Here is an 18,667-nt window from a genome sequence, read left to right on the forward strand (position 1 = left end):
TACTCAGCACGTGTGAACACAAAGCACATCTCTACGCTGCTCTCAAAGTCTAACTCAGCAGTGAAAGAGCTTTTACACACACACACAGTTACCGCCATACCTTGTGCTACTGTTGACATAACGACAGATGGCGTTGATGATACTACAGCAGTCACTGCAATAGTACTTGCAGTACAGGAGGGAGTGGAACAGCTACTGCTGCTGCTGCTACTGACCAAAGAGGACTGAGAAGCAGTTATAACCACCGGTTGCTTCTGAGTAGTCGAGGCAATGACTGACGTCGGGACAAGTTTCGTAACCGCTGCATAGTTGTGGGACTTGGACAGGATGTTGGGTACAAAAGTTGAGCTTGGAGAGGTGGTTACTATTATCACCTGAAAGGAGAAAAAAACAACAACAAGAAATTCATTTGTTCTTTGCACTTGTTTCAAAGCATAGAACTGCAGCAACATATTGGTGTATGAATGTTTAGTTTTACGGATACATGTTTTTCAAGACCATTTGAGACTGGCAAACACATTTGCTGGCAATAAAAAAATTCCCTTGGTTTGAAAAAACACTAATAAATATTTCCATAAAATTACAAGTCTTTTTTAAAAAAATAACAATTGCTATTAATTAAAGTAGAATTATCTTACGTTCGAAGACAGACAGAAATGAACTGCTTGGATTCATCTAACTGGGCCAGGTAGTCTGAAGCCCATTTTGAAAACGAAACCAACAACAACACAGCAGGGATTTCAAGCAAGTTTTAAACACCATTCTCCCAAACCTTGCACTTATATCAAGAAACGGCAACGAAGAGAATAAAGAGATGTCTTTTTCTCTTTAACAAACAGTTGCTGAGAGTCAGTAATGGGAAATATTTTGGATCCATAATGCTGTAAACAACAGTATTTCATCAGTGAAAAGCCTGGTTTAGGTTCAGAAACAATTTCTGCTTTAATTAGTGCTCTAAGTAACAGAAATTCTTTCGTATCTGTCTGAGAAACATTTGTCTGAAGACAATAAACATTACTGCTAGTGCGAGTTACAATTCCAACCCCATGAATCTGATCTGACATTGAAATACATAGAATCCATTATAACATTGGAACAAGTCTGCTCTTACGCAACTGACCTAGAAAGCTAACCATTTCCTACATTTTTAATACAGGGACTGCTTATGTAAGGAGGTTTGCTTTATTCTGTTTACACGTACCTCCTTGTACTTACAAACACAGTTAAGATAGAAAGACACTGGACAGAAATGCAACACGTTCAGTTTACCACGCAAAAACTCCAAGAAATGGTTTGAATAACGCAATTATCCCAATAAAAGTGTCATTTAGTAAAATCCTAGAACTTCAAAACCTATTCATGATTCCACATAACAAAATCAAATAGAAAAAAAGGTTACATAAGGAAGAAAGAAAAGCTTGGTCAGCTCAAATTGAAAATCTTACACTACTACCCCAGGACTACTGAAACGCTGCCTGACACAGAAAAAGAAATAATGTGATAATGGAACCAGAAATAGACTTAAGTGATAAACCAAACAGGAAGAGATTAAGAGTTTAAATTTTGTTTAAAAAAATTAAATTAAAAAAAAAAGATAACCACATGGATGGAATAAAAGCAGCAAATTTCACCCCCATGGTTGCCTCTGGCTTCCCTTTCTCCCTGCTGTGCCTAGTTTTATGGCCCCTGCTACTTAGCTAAGCCTTTCACATCTCAGTCTGAGGAAAACCAAAACTTTATTACCTCCATGAGTAACAGCAGGCTGACCACACCTCACCACTGCCTGAAGGACAAGGTTTCCATATCTGCTGCTCTACCACTTCATTGCTTTCTCCTGGAAGAACGTTTCTGCTGTGTCACTCTTCTTTTTGCCTTCTGCCTAACCTTGATTTAATCAAAACGCTTCCGAAATTGCTCTTAGGCTATGGCCAAGCACACAAGCTGAGCACTGCACAGCTGCAATCTGGCACTAATCCTGCAGGTGAAAAGATCCTATGATGTGCCTCTGGAGTTTCATTCTGTTTCTTAAATGGTCCTTTAACACTAGAAATACTTCCCAAGTTCTTGAATTTTAGGGCCAGCTCCATTCCACCTAGGATAAGTGATGGAGGAATACAAAGGACAAGTTGCAGTTAAGGAAGGCAAGAGTTAACCTTCCTACAAAACTCTCAGTGCAACAGGACAACTTCAGCATCTCCCCGAAGTACAGACACGCAGGATGCCTCTGGGCATAATCACAGCTCCTGAACAGCTTTGTTCTTCATTCAAAGCCAGAGACAAACCACCCAGTCCGAAATTATCGCTTAATAACACTTTGTTTAATCATGTAAGGAGAAAAGGTTGTGAAGTATTATATATTCGACACTGATTGCTGTCCTGTGACTAAGAAGATTGGGATCTGTATGTTCTGTTGCTTTCATTTTTAGAGAAGAAATAGAATAAAGATTAGTGATCTTCACGTGTGAAGCATATCCAGAAAGCAGAATTTTCTGATGAAAAATTTACAAACAGTAAAGCTCAAGTCACAACAATTACATTTTTGAAATACTATTTTTAAGTCAAAAAATTAAAAGTAGACTAGTCACTGGTACCAAAATTGCATCACATCTTTCCACATTAAAAAGACTGACTAGTGTCTTAACAGCAAGTTTCCTGTTCAGTTGTTGTTGATTTTAACTGTTAAATTAAAAATAAAAAAATAAATTAAAAAAAATCAATTCCTTACATACACTGAGGTTTGTTCCACCAGCTCTGTTTTGAGAAATATCAAAACCTAGTTTCTGGAGAAATAAACACACTACATGGCCAGAAGCTTCAATTACTAGTTTCCTTCTGAGTCCTAGACAGAGGACTTTAATTTTAGGAGAATCCAGAAATTGGAGCTGTGACATTATTAGCTGTTACGACAAATCTTCCTCCAACCTACTGAGATGTTACTAAGATGTCAAAACAATTCTGAAAGCTGCCATGCAGAAGCTAAGAATTTCATTCACATCCAAGATCTTCACTCATACCCAATTGCACTTCTTTAAAATAGTATGTTTCCAATTTGAGTCTAACAAGTCTGTCATTTAATTTGAAACTCCTAAGAGGGATCTCTCTCACCAAAATTATCCGGTGACGTATTTTACCATACCCAAACACAACGAAAGAGGGCAGTGTGACAAGTTCAGACAAGCGCTGCTGTGGCTCCCTAATGAAACAAACGATTTTCCTATCAGCAGATTAGCAAGAGAGTCAAACAATACTACACAAACCAAAACCTAAAATCTCCATGTCAGAACAAGCAGAGGCACAACTGCAGAAGACCCTACCAACAGTCCGTTCTCTTCCTTTTACAGCTTTAACACCCTCCACCTTTAACTACCACAATATACAACATGCATATTTAATGCAATACTACAGACATTTAAGGCAAAAAAAATCTTCTTGCACAGAAGATGAGCCTAAGAAGAGCACCAGGATAGACATGTTAAACTCTAACCTAGCTGTGTGTTTGCTGCAGTGAATACAGGACATTTTATCTGATGATGTATACTCCCTGACAAATTTCTATGCATGTCTTCTGAGACGACTTTTGATTAAGGACGCTGTTAAAGCACAGTGAATCAAATGAAAACAAAGAGCTCTGAAGTGGGAAGAGGCCAGAAAGCAAGCTCTTTGTTGCACAGTACTTCAGGTAAATCCTCTCCTTGTTTTTAAAGTTTCCAAAATCAGGACATGGGAACTCTGCTAATCCAAACAGAGCCATAAAACAATTAACAAGACTAATAGAACAAATAGTGTGTGAAGGTTTGAGCTCAAGAGTCAAACTCTCACGGTTGGAAAAAAATGCTTGTTAGCAGCCAGCCTACAATCAGTCTGTCGGTATCAACGCCAAATTCATTTTTTTTCCTCTCCCAAGTCTGCCTTAATTAATAACTGCCCCAAGAATTAACTTGGTCCGAAGCATTAATCTTTTTTAAACCTCAAGGACAAAAAAACAGAGACATCTGAAGTGCATTGTAAAGCATGGGAAAACAGCCATGCCATAGATCAGGCCCATAAAATCCGAGTCCAGTACAAAATTTCGCTATGGAAAACCTCTTCCACACACTCTACTCTGCATTCTCATGAAGCCTGGGCACACTGAGCTCATGAAATTGCTTTTAACCACAATAATACCGTTAATGTAGAATGAGAAACGGCACACTAGAACTCAAAGGAAAATAAAGCCCACCCCCTGTCTTTGATCAGCTCCAAGAATAAGCCTTACAGACCCCCAGAAAGTAGTCTCTAGACAAAAGGAATGACAAGGGAAAGTCCATGCCACCTCTCCTGGAATTCTACTGCTGCAAAGAATAGTTATAAATAAGGAAAATAGAAATAAGAAAGATTACCTTTGACCAATAGTTGTTACCATCTGAAGGCTGTTCAGTGGCCTATGTGATCCAGTTCTCAGTGGACTAGTGTCCATATCACAAAACCCAACACCACAAATGGTACTAACTGGCAACCTTGTTGGCAGTCTCACCAGAGAGGCCAAGAATTGAATGAGCATGGAGACTGAATCCCCTCTCATCCCTAGAAGTGGTCCCTTCAGGTCAGGGTTGAGGCACATTGGTGGGGCAGTCTGGGGGAAGCTTGCACTCCCGCTGCCTGTGCTGTACCTGTTCTGTGGATAAAAAGAGGGCTTCAGTCTCCACGGCTGTCAATCCAGGTCCCTTCACACACAGGTGAACTAAATTCATACAAGAGTTCGGTTTTCTCTTTGTTCTTTTTAAAGAGGGATTACCTTATCCCCAGCGCAATCCTTAAAAAAACAGCTAGACAGTTCACAGAAAGGAAGAGTCAAACATCACATCTTATTCATTGATAAAACCAGAATAAAGGAACATTTGGCAGCTTCCCCCACATACCTTCTGTGTTGTCGTGTTTGTTGTCTGTGTTGAGGGCTTAGTGAAGGTTATTTTCACAGGCGACATGTGCGGTGGTAAGGAGTTGGCAATGCTCTGCATTATATTACTCATCTTGGGGCTGCCACTTACAGGCACTGTGATAGTTTTAGTGACAGGAGTCACTGCCTTCGGGACTTCTTTCAGGAGAACAGGGGAAGAACTAGAAGAATTAGTTCGCCGTCTTTTGCGGGGCTTTTCATCATCATCTGAGCAGCTGACACCTGGAAGAGAAGTGCTTTGCTAAATTATATTTTCCCCATCTGCAGCTCCCAGTGCTTTCTAAAACACTTCAGACTTGCTGAGTCTTGCACACACTTTCAAGTAAGAGAAAAAGAAATATAAATTACATCTTATGGTCACAACTAACCCATTACACACCGCAGATGGTCTTAGTCCTTAATATAGACCACACTTACAGTGCCAGGAAGCAAAGAATCAAGCCCTCAGAACCCAAGCTAGTCAGCCACTGGGTTACCGTGTTCTTTTTAAGATTAAAAGAACGCAAGAGCCAGTACATGAGTTTCATTCTGTCTCCAGAAGCTTGGCTAATCAGACTGTACACACACAGCATTTGGCATAACGTCATGCATGTTTCAGTTTAAAGCTTCACCCTACCTTGAAGTTATTGATTATGTTTTACTGGACAACTGAAGTTTATCCTCCTGCAGTTTTCTCTGATTTCAACCCTTGCGCTTACTTCCATGCCATGTTTATTGTTACAGTAACCTTCTTTTCACCTCAACACAGCATCTTGAGATCTAATTTTTTTTTTTTTCATAGCATACAACTGTGAAGGTCAAGCCTCACTTTATAAGCTTCTGCTTTGGTGCATTGTGTGGAGCAGTAAAACATCACCTAACATGCAATCATGGAAAACAAGACAAGTCTGGCCTCAAAGTAGTTCATTCATCCCCACAATCACCTTCTGCACATGTAGAAACAAGTCTGTTGTAACATTCAGCTGGGCAACAGACACCTCTTTAGACAGCACGATCTAGGATCTTAAACTCATACGAAACTTTCCTAAGTAGGCAAGGGGTTCATAAATTGGTATGCATTGGAGAAAGACACAGTTTAACTACCTTGAAAATCTCCTACAGTTATTAGGTAGCATTTATGTTTATCATCACCCAGGGATAAACAATTAAAAAAACACAGAACTGCAGGAAGGGCTCAGTCCCCCCTATACAGAACACGACTGAAGACTTTGTTTTGTATGCCTGTGGCTTACAGACAGAAAATGCTGCCATGGTAAAAAGCAGTCCTGCTGGTAACCCAAGCAAACTTGGTTGGCAGTCAACTTCTAATTAGGGTCAGGATCTAATTACGGTCAATCTCTAATTAAAATAACTAAACATGCTGGCATTCAGAAAGTAAAAATGCAGGAATTAATGTGGACAAGAAAATGCCTAGTGGCACATGAAAAATGAAAATTTCAAAACATGGCATTCTGTATTAGTCTACGAACAGCTCATCTGCAGGTACGCTTCAGAAGATGAAGGTTGTATCATGAAACTGAACTACAGCAGAGAAGCAAAGGCTCTACTTTGAGCTTGCTTTCAGCTTCAAAAAATAGTTTTAGCACACTGTAGCAGTATGGATTAAGTGCAGATGAGTTAAAGCTCTAATCAACAGTTTCCTTTATGGGGCTAAAAAAGCCTAGAGGCAATCCCCATCCACAAAGCAGAGACTCAGTTACAGGACTAAGGTGTATTCGGAAGAGGCTCCAAGTATACTGTGAGTTCACTTTGTAAACTCGTAACCACATGGCCACTGATGGCATCAAAAACCTGCAGGCGTTTCAGAATCCAAGTATCCATCTGAATCACGAATCCACACGCAGCTTGGCTGTTACTCCGGTGGGTTACAAAGAAATACTGAAGGTAAAAAGTATTTGTACCCATCCTCTCCCACAAAACAGACGAAGCAGCACGTTAAGCTAGCTGAATATTTATCTTTTGTTCTTAGGTACAGCTCGTTTCATTCCTTGTTTTCACCGCTGGGGTTTTGTAAGGATGTTATTCCTGTAATTTCATGGCAGAAATTGTCCTTGAGCCAAATATTCCACAGGCACTTAGCTAAAAAAGGTAACAGAGCTGGGCTGTAGCTCACACTGGGCAGGCAAGGAAGCAGAGGCACGGAGGGGTTAATGGCTCAATCAGACTGTGACATGAATGAGGTCAGACAACAACCCTAACCCTAACTCAGGCCTCCTGAGTTTGCTCTTAACCAAATTGGTTAAAATGCAATTGGTAACAACACGCTCTGAAAAATGCACAATTATATTAAAAAAAAATAGAATAAAGCACTTCAAGTGTGTGCATGTGTGCGGGGAGGAAATCTAGGAATGGATGGAATAAAAATGAGAACCTTTCATCCCACTATTGTGCGTCTAGACTGGTTTTATACTCATTACCATGTAATCATTCAATAGAAGTCTAAATTAAATTTTTAAGAGGTTAAGAACATTTTCCCCAGAATCTTCAAACTAAAGCCAAATGGTTAGTGCAATAAATCAGAAAAATGAAAAATCTTACTGTAATGGCTTCTGTGGGTTGATACAGCCGATACAGATGATGGTTTGCAGTTAACATTGGGTTTATGTGCAATTTGACACTTCTGGCTAGCTAGAAGTTTATACAAACATGCACATGCAGCACTAAGATTAATATTTATAATTTTAAATATTAACTGCCCTCAACATCAACAAAAATAGCAAACAGCACTTCTGATCAACTTCACTATTAATCTCTTTTTTTATCATTTGCATTTTAATAGGCACCAAAATTCAAATAATGACAGGATAATGCATTTTTAATTATTAGATAAAACTATCTTGGATGAGCTGAACATATTTATGAGGACGTAATCTGCTTTTGGAACTAGCTGATTTATTAGACAAGAAATTAAAAAAAAAAAAAAATCAAACAAAACAATGTGAAGAAAGACTGATTCTAAACGTTACACCCTGGGTTTCCAAACCCAGTAAATAAAAAGATATGCGAAGATGAGTATCTGATGGGATTTCATACCTAATGGGATTTTCATAATTGCCTAGGTATGCAAACTTCACTAAAATCCGATCCCAAATAAATGACTTGACTTATAAATATTGTAATTAGCTCAAACACAACGCAGAAATCTCTGTATTCTCTCAAGCTTCTAGCTGCATACAGTATGCAAAGAGCCAAATCCTTAACCAGCACAAGGCTAGATTTGATCACCTGGGGAACAGCCCAATACCTGAACCTCTAATTAAAATAAGGGCACGCATATTTTCCAAACTACTGCGTTCTGAAAAAGTCTAGGTCAACTGTGAAAGGGGGAAGGAGGGACCTTAGCTAACTCAACTAAGTGACCACCATGCATTACTTAAGCAGGAGAGGGAAGAAGGGAGTCCTCTGAAGAACAACATGCAGTATCACCTTGGAGACAACATCTGACCAAACTGGATTAGAAATCCACTGAAATATAGCAATGCCTACATTTCACCTTCAAAACACTTTCCAGTCTTGCTGTCCTTGCCATTACTGCTCCCTGCAGCATTTTAGTCAGTGGATTTATCCTGAACACAATTTCTCTCAGAAAGGGAACCAATTTATTCAGTCTTTAGACTGAACTAAGGCATAAAGGCATTAAATGACTTGCCCGAAGCCAGAGTGTCTAACTCGCTCCATGCTTCAGCCACAAGGTTGTCCTTTTCTTTCCCTTTTGTTAATCAGTTACTAGCATCACTTACTTTTGACGTAAAGAGTACTTCCACTTGGCAAGGCGACTACATTGGAGGCTGGACTGGCGGGTCTGGGGGACTTCACTGTTGCTACACTGCCACTTGGAACAGGGGTAGATGTTGGGGTTGAAGTGGTACTTGTGTAGGAATAGCAAACCACCACTGAAGAGGAGAAAAGACACCTTCCATATAACTGAAGTGCAGGATCCTGTAATTCTATCACTAGCTTAGCAACTGAAACGAAAGCCAAAGACTTACTGGGTCATTATCCACATCTCTGCCTCTGCAATCCTGTTACTGTTGAAAAATCCCGGGTTTGACCTAAGCATGGCCATGGAATTAACTGCCTTCGGAGGTAGAAATCTAACCTCCTCTCCTCCCATGCCCAGAAATTTGTGCTGCCAATTCTATGGTATGTTTTCTTCTTTTTCTTTACCATAATCAGATGTTTTACATTCCAGCTTGATTTATTTTAAATTTTAGTATTAATTCAATATTTGATCTTTGCTTTTCTATAAATGACCTACAATCTAGACTGTTAACTGATAGAAAATAGTTTGTGCCTCTTCTTCAACTGATGTACCATTAAGGAACCAAAACACCCCTTCAATAATGAACAAGTAATGGTTTTGGTAATCAGCTTAAAAAAAAAAGTTGCTTACATGTAATAGTACAGTGGTCCAACAGTACTCAGAAAAACAGAAAAAAGCAGCCTATTTCAAGAAGTGTTACACATTCTCTAGTTGCTTTCAAGCCCATCCAGCCAAGTCAGATGGAATGCGTACTAACATTATTTAAAAGGCATGGGGAAAAGCGGAAATCAATCTTTTAACTCGGTCCATTAAAAAAAAATCAACAAAGTTTTCTTGACTTTCACCAAGACCTACAGAGATCTGTACCCACTGTCTTATGACAAAATGTTCTGAACCATTTTTCACCACTTACAGAACTTTACAGAACCTTAAACCATTAATATAAGGTTTTATGGTTTACAGAGCTTAACAAGTTAACCAGTGAATTTCCTCCCCAGTTTGTGGCATTTTTTTAGATTCCAGTAGTGTGCATACCAGGAACTAAAACAAAGCTGTCAGATTTACACTGCAGATGCTACACAGGTATATTTAAAAGAAAAAAAAAAATCATTTCTACAAATATTGTGCAATAAAAAAGATTCATGTTTTTCTTCAATATCTAACGCTAAAAAAAAAACTACACTGTGACATTATTTTTATGTTCCCATAGTTTGTGGCAGAATCTCGGCATTCTCTCACCTTCTTTGTTTCCAGTTTCTGCAGGAACTGGAAGAGATGCGTTGTGCTGAACAGCTGCATTGGCAACAGCATTGGCTGTAACAGTAAAAGCTGTTTGCGGAACGAGTCGTGGCATCAGCGGCACCAGTCGACGACCTTCTATAGACCATTCCGAAGAGCTATTTGGTCCAGACATACTAAACAGAAACGCATATTCTTTAAGTATTCTGCTGACCTTCCAAAACACTCAGTACTCTTATTTAACTTCCTTTTGCAACAGTGAAAATTTAAAAGGCTGTTGCTAAAGACATACCAGAGAAATCACCTAAAACCTTCTTCATTTCTTGAAAGCCCTTACACATTTTTCCCAATTTATGTCAAAATCCTCCCATAGCAAACCTAAGGGTTGCTGCTTCTTTTAATGTTATGTTTTACAAAGCCCTTAATGGGCCAGAAATCTGTGGACGTCACGTTCAAAAACCCCCCAACAGATTATCTACTATTCAGGTAGAATTAATATACTCTATTTCTGGACGACAGTAATACCTAGACATCCAATAGATTTCATAAAATTTTACGCAAACTGATCACATTACAGGAGAAAACCCGCAGCTTCTAATGCAAATCTTATTTTACCTCAGCAGAATTTTCTCAGACTTATTAATGTAGTCCCAAAGTAAAAGGACATGAGATGACTTAGGTACCTGTGCATCTTCCTCAACAGAAACCAACCTGCTGCTCTCATTTTCTCTTAACCTTAGTACTTACACACAAACTAGAATGCTTCCCCAAAGTGCTGTTCTTGTCTAGATAGAGAGGTGTTTAAGACTGTTTTACACCAGTCATTTGTTAAATCGGCAAAACTCGAATTACAGATTATTTTCCAATGCTGTTATGTCGTTCTTAAACAAACCAACCCGTTTAATGTATTAATATATTCTGAAAACCAGCTTCCCACATGAACTATTGCAAGCAAGTTGCAGCAAAATCTACCACAAATTAGTTCGTAAAATGCAGAGGATCTGCTCCGTGGTTAAATTCTGATACGCTTCAGCATTCTTCATACATATTCACATCGAATAAGCAGAGCTGCATCAGCTGAGGTAAAAATACATTTTTTTTAATCAAAAATAAGACTACAGATGTTGCACATAGCAAAGCTAGCAAAGACTGCTTTCCTAGTGAGTTAGAGAATTATTTAAATCAAATACTATATTACCAACCATCACTTACAAAGAATTTACCAGAGGAAAAATAAAGAGATGCAGCACTTTACAGTTGCACCTTGTCTGGATTATAATATCTCATCCGTTTGAAGTTCGATACATCAGGACAAACTGTACGCTTGTTCTGTAAAATGCTAAAAACAGAACTGCTACTTAAAAAGGATACTTGATTCAAGAAAATAATCCAGATTTGACAATTAAATACTTATTTTTTATTATTTGTTCTCTTTTGCTAAAGAAGTTGGTGGGATTTTTGTTTGGTAAACAGCAAATTGTAACTCTTTAACGATAAGCATTAAGACACTAAAATGTTAAGTGTCCTTCTGCAGCACTAAAGAGGCATGCTGATTTTGGCAAGTCTCGGTTCTGACAACTGCTAACTCCAAGCAGCCTGCTACTTGCCCAATTTCCTTGTTTTCCTCCCCATAACACCTAAGCTACAGGAGTCAAATTCAAAATCGATGGTTATAACACAGAAGAAAATAAGGAAAAACAAACACTCGTAAAACCCCTTGCTTTTTAAGCATGCTTCTTAAAGGTAAGGCTATTAACTACCTATAGAGACACGCAAGCTCTTGCCCCCCTTGCTCCTCTCTACCTCTCAAAATCACATGAGGCTTGAGAAAGCAAACGCAAGGAGGAACCAGCCCAGCCGATGCTAGCAGAGCAGCTGCATCAAGCCAGGAGCAGTGGACACTGATGTCATCAGACAGCTTGCTGCAGGGTGTTGTTTTTTTTTCCACTCTGACCATTTTTCCCCCTCTATGCTGATAAGACTGTTTTCCACTGCTCTCTCCCACCTCTTCCCCTCCCTTTGTCTTTCTACAGTTAAGTCTCCTTTAACATAATGTTTTCAAATGGATATAAATAAAATCAAATCTAAAAAATAAGTATAAAACAAAGATGAAATTTGTACACAAGAAACTGTTCATGCTATTTGTTTTCACTCTGTTCTCTATTCTGTTTCTTCTGGTTTATTTTACAGAAAGCTCCTCATGACAAAGGACTGTCTCCTAAATTGTGCTTGTGCAGCAAATTAGAAGCCTTGAGATCCAAAATGCAAGAGTACTAAATAATCCTTTCCAGCACCCTGATCTCAATCAGATACAGTAATTCCTTTGGCCATATACTGTTCTAACTACTGTTCTTTAAACTACTGTCAATTTTGAAAGTTTTATCATTCAGCTAATGGCATAATGGGTACCTTTGGAAATCGTGTAGAAAATAACCTAGAACTTACTTGTGTGCAATAGTCGTTAATCGTTCATCATTTACTGCTCTCCGAACTTCGGCACGATGTCTCTCCGTTGAGATACTGTTAAAAAAAAAAAAGTCAATATATTTTAGTCAGAGGGAGACATGAACATTTATCTAAAACTTCCAGCTAAAATGAAACTTATGAATAATCCAGTCAGGGAGACGAAAGGGAACAGGCAGTTACATTTAAGAGATTGTCACTTAATTTTTGCTATCACAGTGAGAAAGAATGAATGCATTATTGTCCAAAAAGTATTACTGAAGAATGAAGAGAACATTACCGTTCACTGGGTACCGCTGCAAAACAGTGCAATAAATTTAAAGTACATGGTAGAAAAAATTGCACCAAACATGCAATGTTATTCCTTGCTGCAACCTGGGCCTGAAGATCTTCAAATCTTACCTGGAATAAAATCCAAGCCAGCACGCACTCACGAGCTAGCTCCGATGCTTCTAATGCTAGATATCTCCAAAAACATTGACAAAACAGTAAATCTTCAACTGGAGAGGAACAGTTGTTTTCCTTACTCACAGCCAAACTGGAATCAAAGCTCCACAAGATGGAGAATTACTTCTCTAAATTAAGATTTGCTTTAGGATGCGAGTGATAAAAAAAGCACGTAATACCTTCAAAGAGAACAGGTCGCTTGTTCTTATTTTAAAAAGGTCAGGATTACCTAAGCACTTTTGAGAGCTCTCCAAGAAGATCCTTCTTCTCTTTCGTAAGGTCTCCTTGTGCACGTAAGGCACTGATGACACCTGCATATGCCTCCAGTTCTGAGGAATTAGAGCAAATGGTATTTCTATTTAATGCTCGCAGCAAAGGAAAAACATTATTTTCAGTATTACTGACGGTATTCCATTAATTTTCAAAGTCATTAAAAGGAACATGTCCTTCAATTATTTAGTGCTTTTCAAAAGAGATTGACGGTTTAGAACTCTCTCAGTCAATTACTCCACAGCGGACAGCTTTTCTATGAAACAATTGCATCATCACAGAGGATTATCTAGTTTATACACCCAACCGAACATTTCGAGCTCTGAGCTGGCAGTTCAAGTCAGAAACCTTGAAGAAACAGTCCCCAAACCCGGACAGTACTTTAGAATTCTCTAGAAACAATAGAGGAAGAAACTTACTGAATTAACTTTTAATAATAAGTTCGATGGAAGTGCCTGGCTTGCAGAAGAAATACACTATGAAAAGAGCAAATGAATTTTTCCTAACACTGCTCCTTCATTAGCACGAAGGACATACACTCTGCTTTGTTAAATATGCTCACCATTATCTTTTATGCCCATTTATCTGATATGTACAACAGCTTGAATCTGAAAACAACGCACTGCGACTGAATTAAACCTGTCCAGTGCATGAAAGAAACGAGCAGCTACTCTTAAACGCAGAAGCATTGTGAGGATCAGCAGGCAAAAACGTAATTCTGATGGAACAAATCGATTACGCCAGGTGATTCACGGAAATATTCCGTCAGTGTTTTCAAAAATTAATAGTTCTAAAGCCTACTGGAATTTCTGGATTTTGTCCTGTTAAGAAGGGTGAAAACACACCTTGCGCACGTAATGCTGGAGTCTGCCAGATTCCCAAAGAATGACTTGCTGTTCTAAGCTTAGCGTTAACGTTTTAAGAAAATGTTCCTGGGAACCATGCTGTGAACCAGCAGGACAAATTCTTTTACTACGTGACTTTTGCTAGACGACTTTCATTCAGCACCCCATTTCTGCAGCCAACCGACCTAACCCCACAACAGAACCCAGTTAACCAAAAACACAAAAACAAAGGGGCAGGCCACAAGAGCCCAAAAACACCTCGGAACTTTCCTGCCAAATAAAGAAGAGGATGCTGCTCTGAAAAGCTTTCAGATTAGGATTCCAAAGAGCTCGTTTACAAATCAAATTGAGGAACTGCGTTGAAAAGAAGCCCTGCTCTCCTGTCCTGATTAAGCAGACAGAACCCAAAGCAGAGTCGCTTTGGCTAACTACGCAGCCTGCACAGGGATGCTGAGTGACCTAGAGAAGCATTTACAGCTTCGGTTATAAAACATTTGCTAATTAATGCAACGGTTATTACTAATATCAACATTTATTTAGACAACCACGTTACAATATTTAGGATACTAATTATTTTCCTCTATTAACAACGTAAAGTAATCCCCACATACAACCATATAATTACTTAGCAAGGACAGATTTTTTTTTTCCTCCTTTTTGCATTTTCAATAGAGAGGCTCTGCACGAAATCTTTCAAATGCACATTCCAGCTTTTGGAAAGTTGGTAAACTAAGTAAATTATAGAGCAGGTATAACCAGCTTCCTCACCCTTCTGTCTTATATAGGGGTCACGAACCGGTGCACTCTCTTTTCAAGATGAAACACAACAAACAGGCAGAAAAAAGCTTCAAAAATTTGCTTTTACAAATAAATACCATTATTTCAGGTGCAAAATTATGAAGTAAGGACACCACTAGGTATTGCACACCTCGGGGATGCACTTCAGCCTCACCTACACTGTGGCATTTCACTCGTGGCGGAGCACCCTGGCATTGAGGAACGGCCAACCAAACGAGATGCTGCGTGGAGCTGGCGAGGCAGGGCTCTGCATCCAGCTCTATCGATCTGCTGCACCGCTGTCAGACAGCTATTCACTCCCACAGCCCGTGCTCCTTCCCCCTCCTGTCTCCTGGCGTGTCTGGATAAACTGAGAGCTTCCCTACCCTCGAAGAGCCACGGCTGCTACAAGCTGCGATCCTCTGTTATGCTGGCAGGGCCCCCTTGTGGGGACACAGCTCATGCCAGCAAAGAAAAAAAAAAAAAGCTTTTTTTTTATTTATTTATTTATTTTTTTTCTGTCAGCCTAGGTTATGTCATTGAAGGAGGTGTAGCTGCAGTTCTGTTTGGCTCAGCTGCACCAGCAGGGTTCTGCCAGCACACCGCCATCAGCTGGGGTGGAAGTTTGTTTGTTTTTTTTCCACGCTTCTAGCCAGCAGATCTACGTGAACATAATTTAGTAGCACAGATCCGGTCTGAATTTTTTGGCATCCTGCACTTTCTCCTTGTTCTCGTACTCCTTGAGCCTTGCTTAAGACGCAGAGCTGTCACCTTAACGGACGTACAGCTCAGTTTTTGGTATCGTGCACAACATCTGTGCCAATGTCTGTTTCAACAGAATGCGAATCCCAGATTCCCAAGAAAAGAAATAAAGGGTAATCAAGAAAAAACAACTTCTCCTTTCTCAGAAAATAAACTCAATGGCTTCAGGACGTCTGAGAACCTTTGCACAGCGCAGGAGTACAGCACACAATCTTTTAACTTCCAAGTAAAATACAAACAAGAAGCTAAGTGACTCAACTGTCACAGGAAGTTTGTGGCAGTCTCAGCTTTCTTCCTGACATCATCTCCTATATTATGCTCCTCAGAAGGCAGTCTTCCCTTCTAATCCCATGCATCATTTAACTGGGGAAAAAAACTAACGAAATCCAAAAATCCAGTTCCTTAAGAATGCAAAAAGCACATTGCTGGGTCAAATCACTGATCTAACAAAAGATCTCCTCCCCTGTGACACCCAAAGGTGTGTGCGCGTTGGAAACAGCAAATATTTTTATTAGTTTCCAAAATACAGCGGTATATCTCCTTGTACACGTTTATTTACAAGGATGAAGCACGAAAAACCTCACAATATATTTATTTACCTGTTGGGCAAGGTACTCAGATGTTGAGCTAGATTTGAAACAATGCCAAAAGCTCCTGCTGTTTATGACAGTGAAGTGATAACATTGTTTTCACGTTTCCCTGACAATCCATGTACCTGAAGGCTGAAAAATCACAACTTATCACACAGGTTGTTGGGTTCTTGTTTCAGGTCTTTACACCAGAACCTTTGCTACTTGAAGTCAACCTCTCTATATCAACCAAACTCGGATTCCATGATTTTGGGGTACAAACAGGTGTCTTATAAAGAATTGAAGAGCAAATGAAGACCTCCTCTCATACGTTAATAGTCATGAAAAATACAGCACTGCAACATCAATGCAGAGATGGACCAGGACGTCCATGAGAGATTCAACCAAACCAAACTAATTCCATTCTATTGCTTTTGCTCAGGCAGAGCATCTGCCAACCATCATTTTAAGCCCGGGCTGTCAAACCAATGACACATGCAAAATGCAGGAAATGACTTGTAAGTTGCCTGTAGACGTATTAAAGTATTTCACGAAAGCAGCGGGCAAGCAAATCTGGAAAGGGCAAACATACAGACCCACAGACTGTATCTTACTGTACCCAGTTTGCGAAGGATCCTCTTGCATTCATCTCTGCTGAGATCCAGAAGAGTTGGCCACACCACAGGCATCTTTCCCTCGCCTCTGTGCTCCCCCAGAGCTCAGCCTCGCTGAAAAGGAATACAAATGCAGTAAACGCGAGTCCACCGTTTATCGATTTCCCAAGCTGATTAATGCAAACTCTCCTGCCTGCTCACAACTCCACCAACACATTCGCTGCCATTCCGGCTCCAGCTTTTGTGCTGGCATGTGTTACCGTGCAGGAATCCAGCAGCTCCGCAAGGACACGGGCTTCTTATCCTCCCTTCCTCAGATCCACCAGCCAAGCCTTTCTCCCGAGTTTCCCATCTCCTGCTCAAGCCCTTTTTCACGCTGAAACGCTCCCCGAATCGATGCTCCAGTCTCCTCCCTCCCTTTATGCACAGGGCACCTATTATAGGAACTCTTCCAGCTAACCGCACGCCCCCCCCCCGCCGCCTTTTCCCCTCGGGAAACACATTTAGCACGAGCCTCTCCTATGCCAGAAAAGCAAAAACACCGTGAAATTCTCCTCCCGCCGACGCCAGCCCCCCCATAAACAGGAACACCCCCTTTCCCCACGGCATGGCAGAGAGGTTTTAGGGGGCACAGGGAACGAAAGGGGGGCGCATCTCGCCGTTATAACGGTGAAAAGAAACGGGAAAAAAAGGACCGGAGGGGAGCGGGGGGAGCCGCTCGCTGCCTGCCAGCACGGCGGGAGGCGGGCACCGGGAACAAAAGCCCCGGCTCCACCGCAGCTCCCAACGCCTGGCTGGCTCCCCTCAGGGGGCAGCCGCCACCGGGGACCCCCCGCCCGCCTTTCCCCGGTACCGGGGCTCACGGAGGAGGACCGGAGGGGATGGAAAAGGGGCTGGGGGAGGTGAGGGCTGAGCCCTGAGGGCCCCCTCAGGGAGCAACCAGCGGCCTGGGAACGCGGCGCTGCCGCCGGGCCGGGCCCTGAGGTGAGGCGGCGGAGGGAACCGGTAGCCCCAGGCACCGGGGAGCTGCCCCGGAGCCCCGGCGAGCAGGACCCACCTGCCCGGCCGTGCCCGGCACATCGAAGGTGACTCCTCGGCGGCAGGGCCCAGCCTCGGCCTCCTCCTCCCTTCCCCACCCCCCTCCCTCCGCCCCCTCCCGATGCCGCGCTCCGGTTTGTTTGGCGGCGGCGGCGGCGGCAGCGCTTCCACCGGGCCAAGATGGCGGCGAGCCGCACTGCCCATGCGCCGCCGCCGCGGGGCACGCTGGGAGTTGTAGTCCTCGCCCCTCTGCCCCTCTACCGGTTGAGATGGGAGAACCGGGTGCCAAGATGGAGACAGGGTGTCCGCGCGCGTGCGCGGCGCCGCAGGGTGTTCATGGGAGTTGTAGGCTTCCCCCCCCCTCCCCCGCAGTTGTGGACGCGGTGCTGGCCGTCCCGCCATTGCCCGGCGGCTGCGTACGGGTGGCGAGAGGGGACAAAAAGCCCGCGCGCGTTGCTCGCTGGGCTGAGGCGCTGGGGGATGCGCAGCGTCGAGCACCGGGAGCCGCGGCGGCCCCACAGCCGTGCCCTGAGGCGGCGGCAGGCGGGGTGGTGCGGGCTGTGGGCTCGTCACGCCCCGCAAAGTTCGGGTTTTAACCGCCGACCGCTGTTTGTGCGAGGAAACGTGGCGAGATGGAGGGTTATCCAGCCGTTTTCTGGGTTAAAATCGCCACCGTTTTGGTGTGGCGACAGCAGTCACCACTATTCTGTGCAAATAAAGTGATAATAAAATAATAATAAAGCGTGTGCCCCAAAACCACCCACAACACGGCTTCATTTCACCTGCCCTGCAGCCCAAAGCTGTGAGGGATGGATCCGGAGGCCAGGGGCCTGGCAGCACCCGTGGGTGTAACAGCGTTGGTCACCTCCTCCGTGGTTTTCACAGAAAAACAAACAAACAAACAAATAAATAAATAAATAAATAATGTCTTCTAAACAGTCCTT

The 18,667-nt window shown here is 41.9% G+C and overlaps 1 protein-coding gene across 17 annotated transcripts in view; it reads right to left on the minus strand.

Annotated features, from left to right (window-relative positions):
- The window catches only part of EMSY (EMSY transcriptional repressor, BRCA2 interacting), a 40,091-nt gene extending 22,175 nt beyond the window's left edge, over window positions 1–17,916 (minus strand). For 8 of the 17 annotated variants that reach the window (XM_040544538.1, XM_040544532.1, XM_040544535.1 and 5 more), the window contains exons 1-8: window positions 17,743–17,913; window positions 16,691–16,799; window positions 13,078–13,177; window positions 12,384–12,458; window positions 9,939–10,114; window positions 8,677–8,829; window positions 4,899–5,158; window positions 101–374 (exon numbers count right to left, since the gene is read on the minus strand). In XM_040544538.1, the coding sequence (XP_040400472.1) occupies window positions 101–374; window positions 4,899–5,158; window positions 8,677–8,829; window positions 9,939–10,114; window positions 12,384–12,458; window positions 13,078–13,177; window positions 16,691–16,760 (1,108 nt within the window). In that variant the 5' untranslated portion in view covers window positions 16,761–16,799; window positions 17,743–17,913. Of the gene's footprint in view, window positions 1–100; window positions 375–4,898; window positions 5,159–8,676; window positions 8,830–9,938; window positions 10,115–12,383; window positions 12,459–13,077; window positions 13,178–16,685; window positions 16,800–17,742 lie in introns of all 17 variants that reach the window. The other 9 variants (XM_040544539.1, XM_040544543.1, XM_040544537.1 and 6 more) reach the window with 2 other exon arrangements.
- Between the last annotated feature and the right edge of the window lie 751 nt (window positions 17,917–18,667).

The sequence above is a fragment of the Cygnus olor genome, chromosome 1 (assembly GCF_009769625.2).
Source record: "Cygnus olor isolate bCygOlo1 chromosome 1, bCygOlo1.pri.v2, whole genome shotgun sequence".
Lineage (NCBI taxonomy): Eukaryota > Metazoa > Chordata > Aves > Anseriformes > Anatidae > Cygnus > Cygnus olor.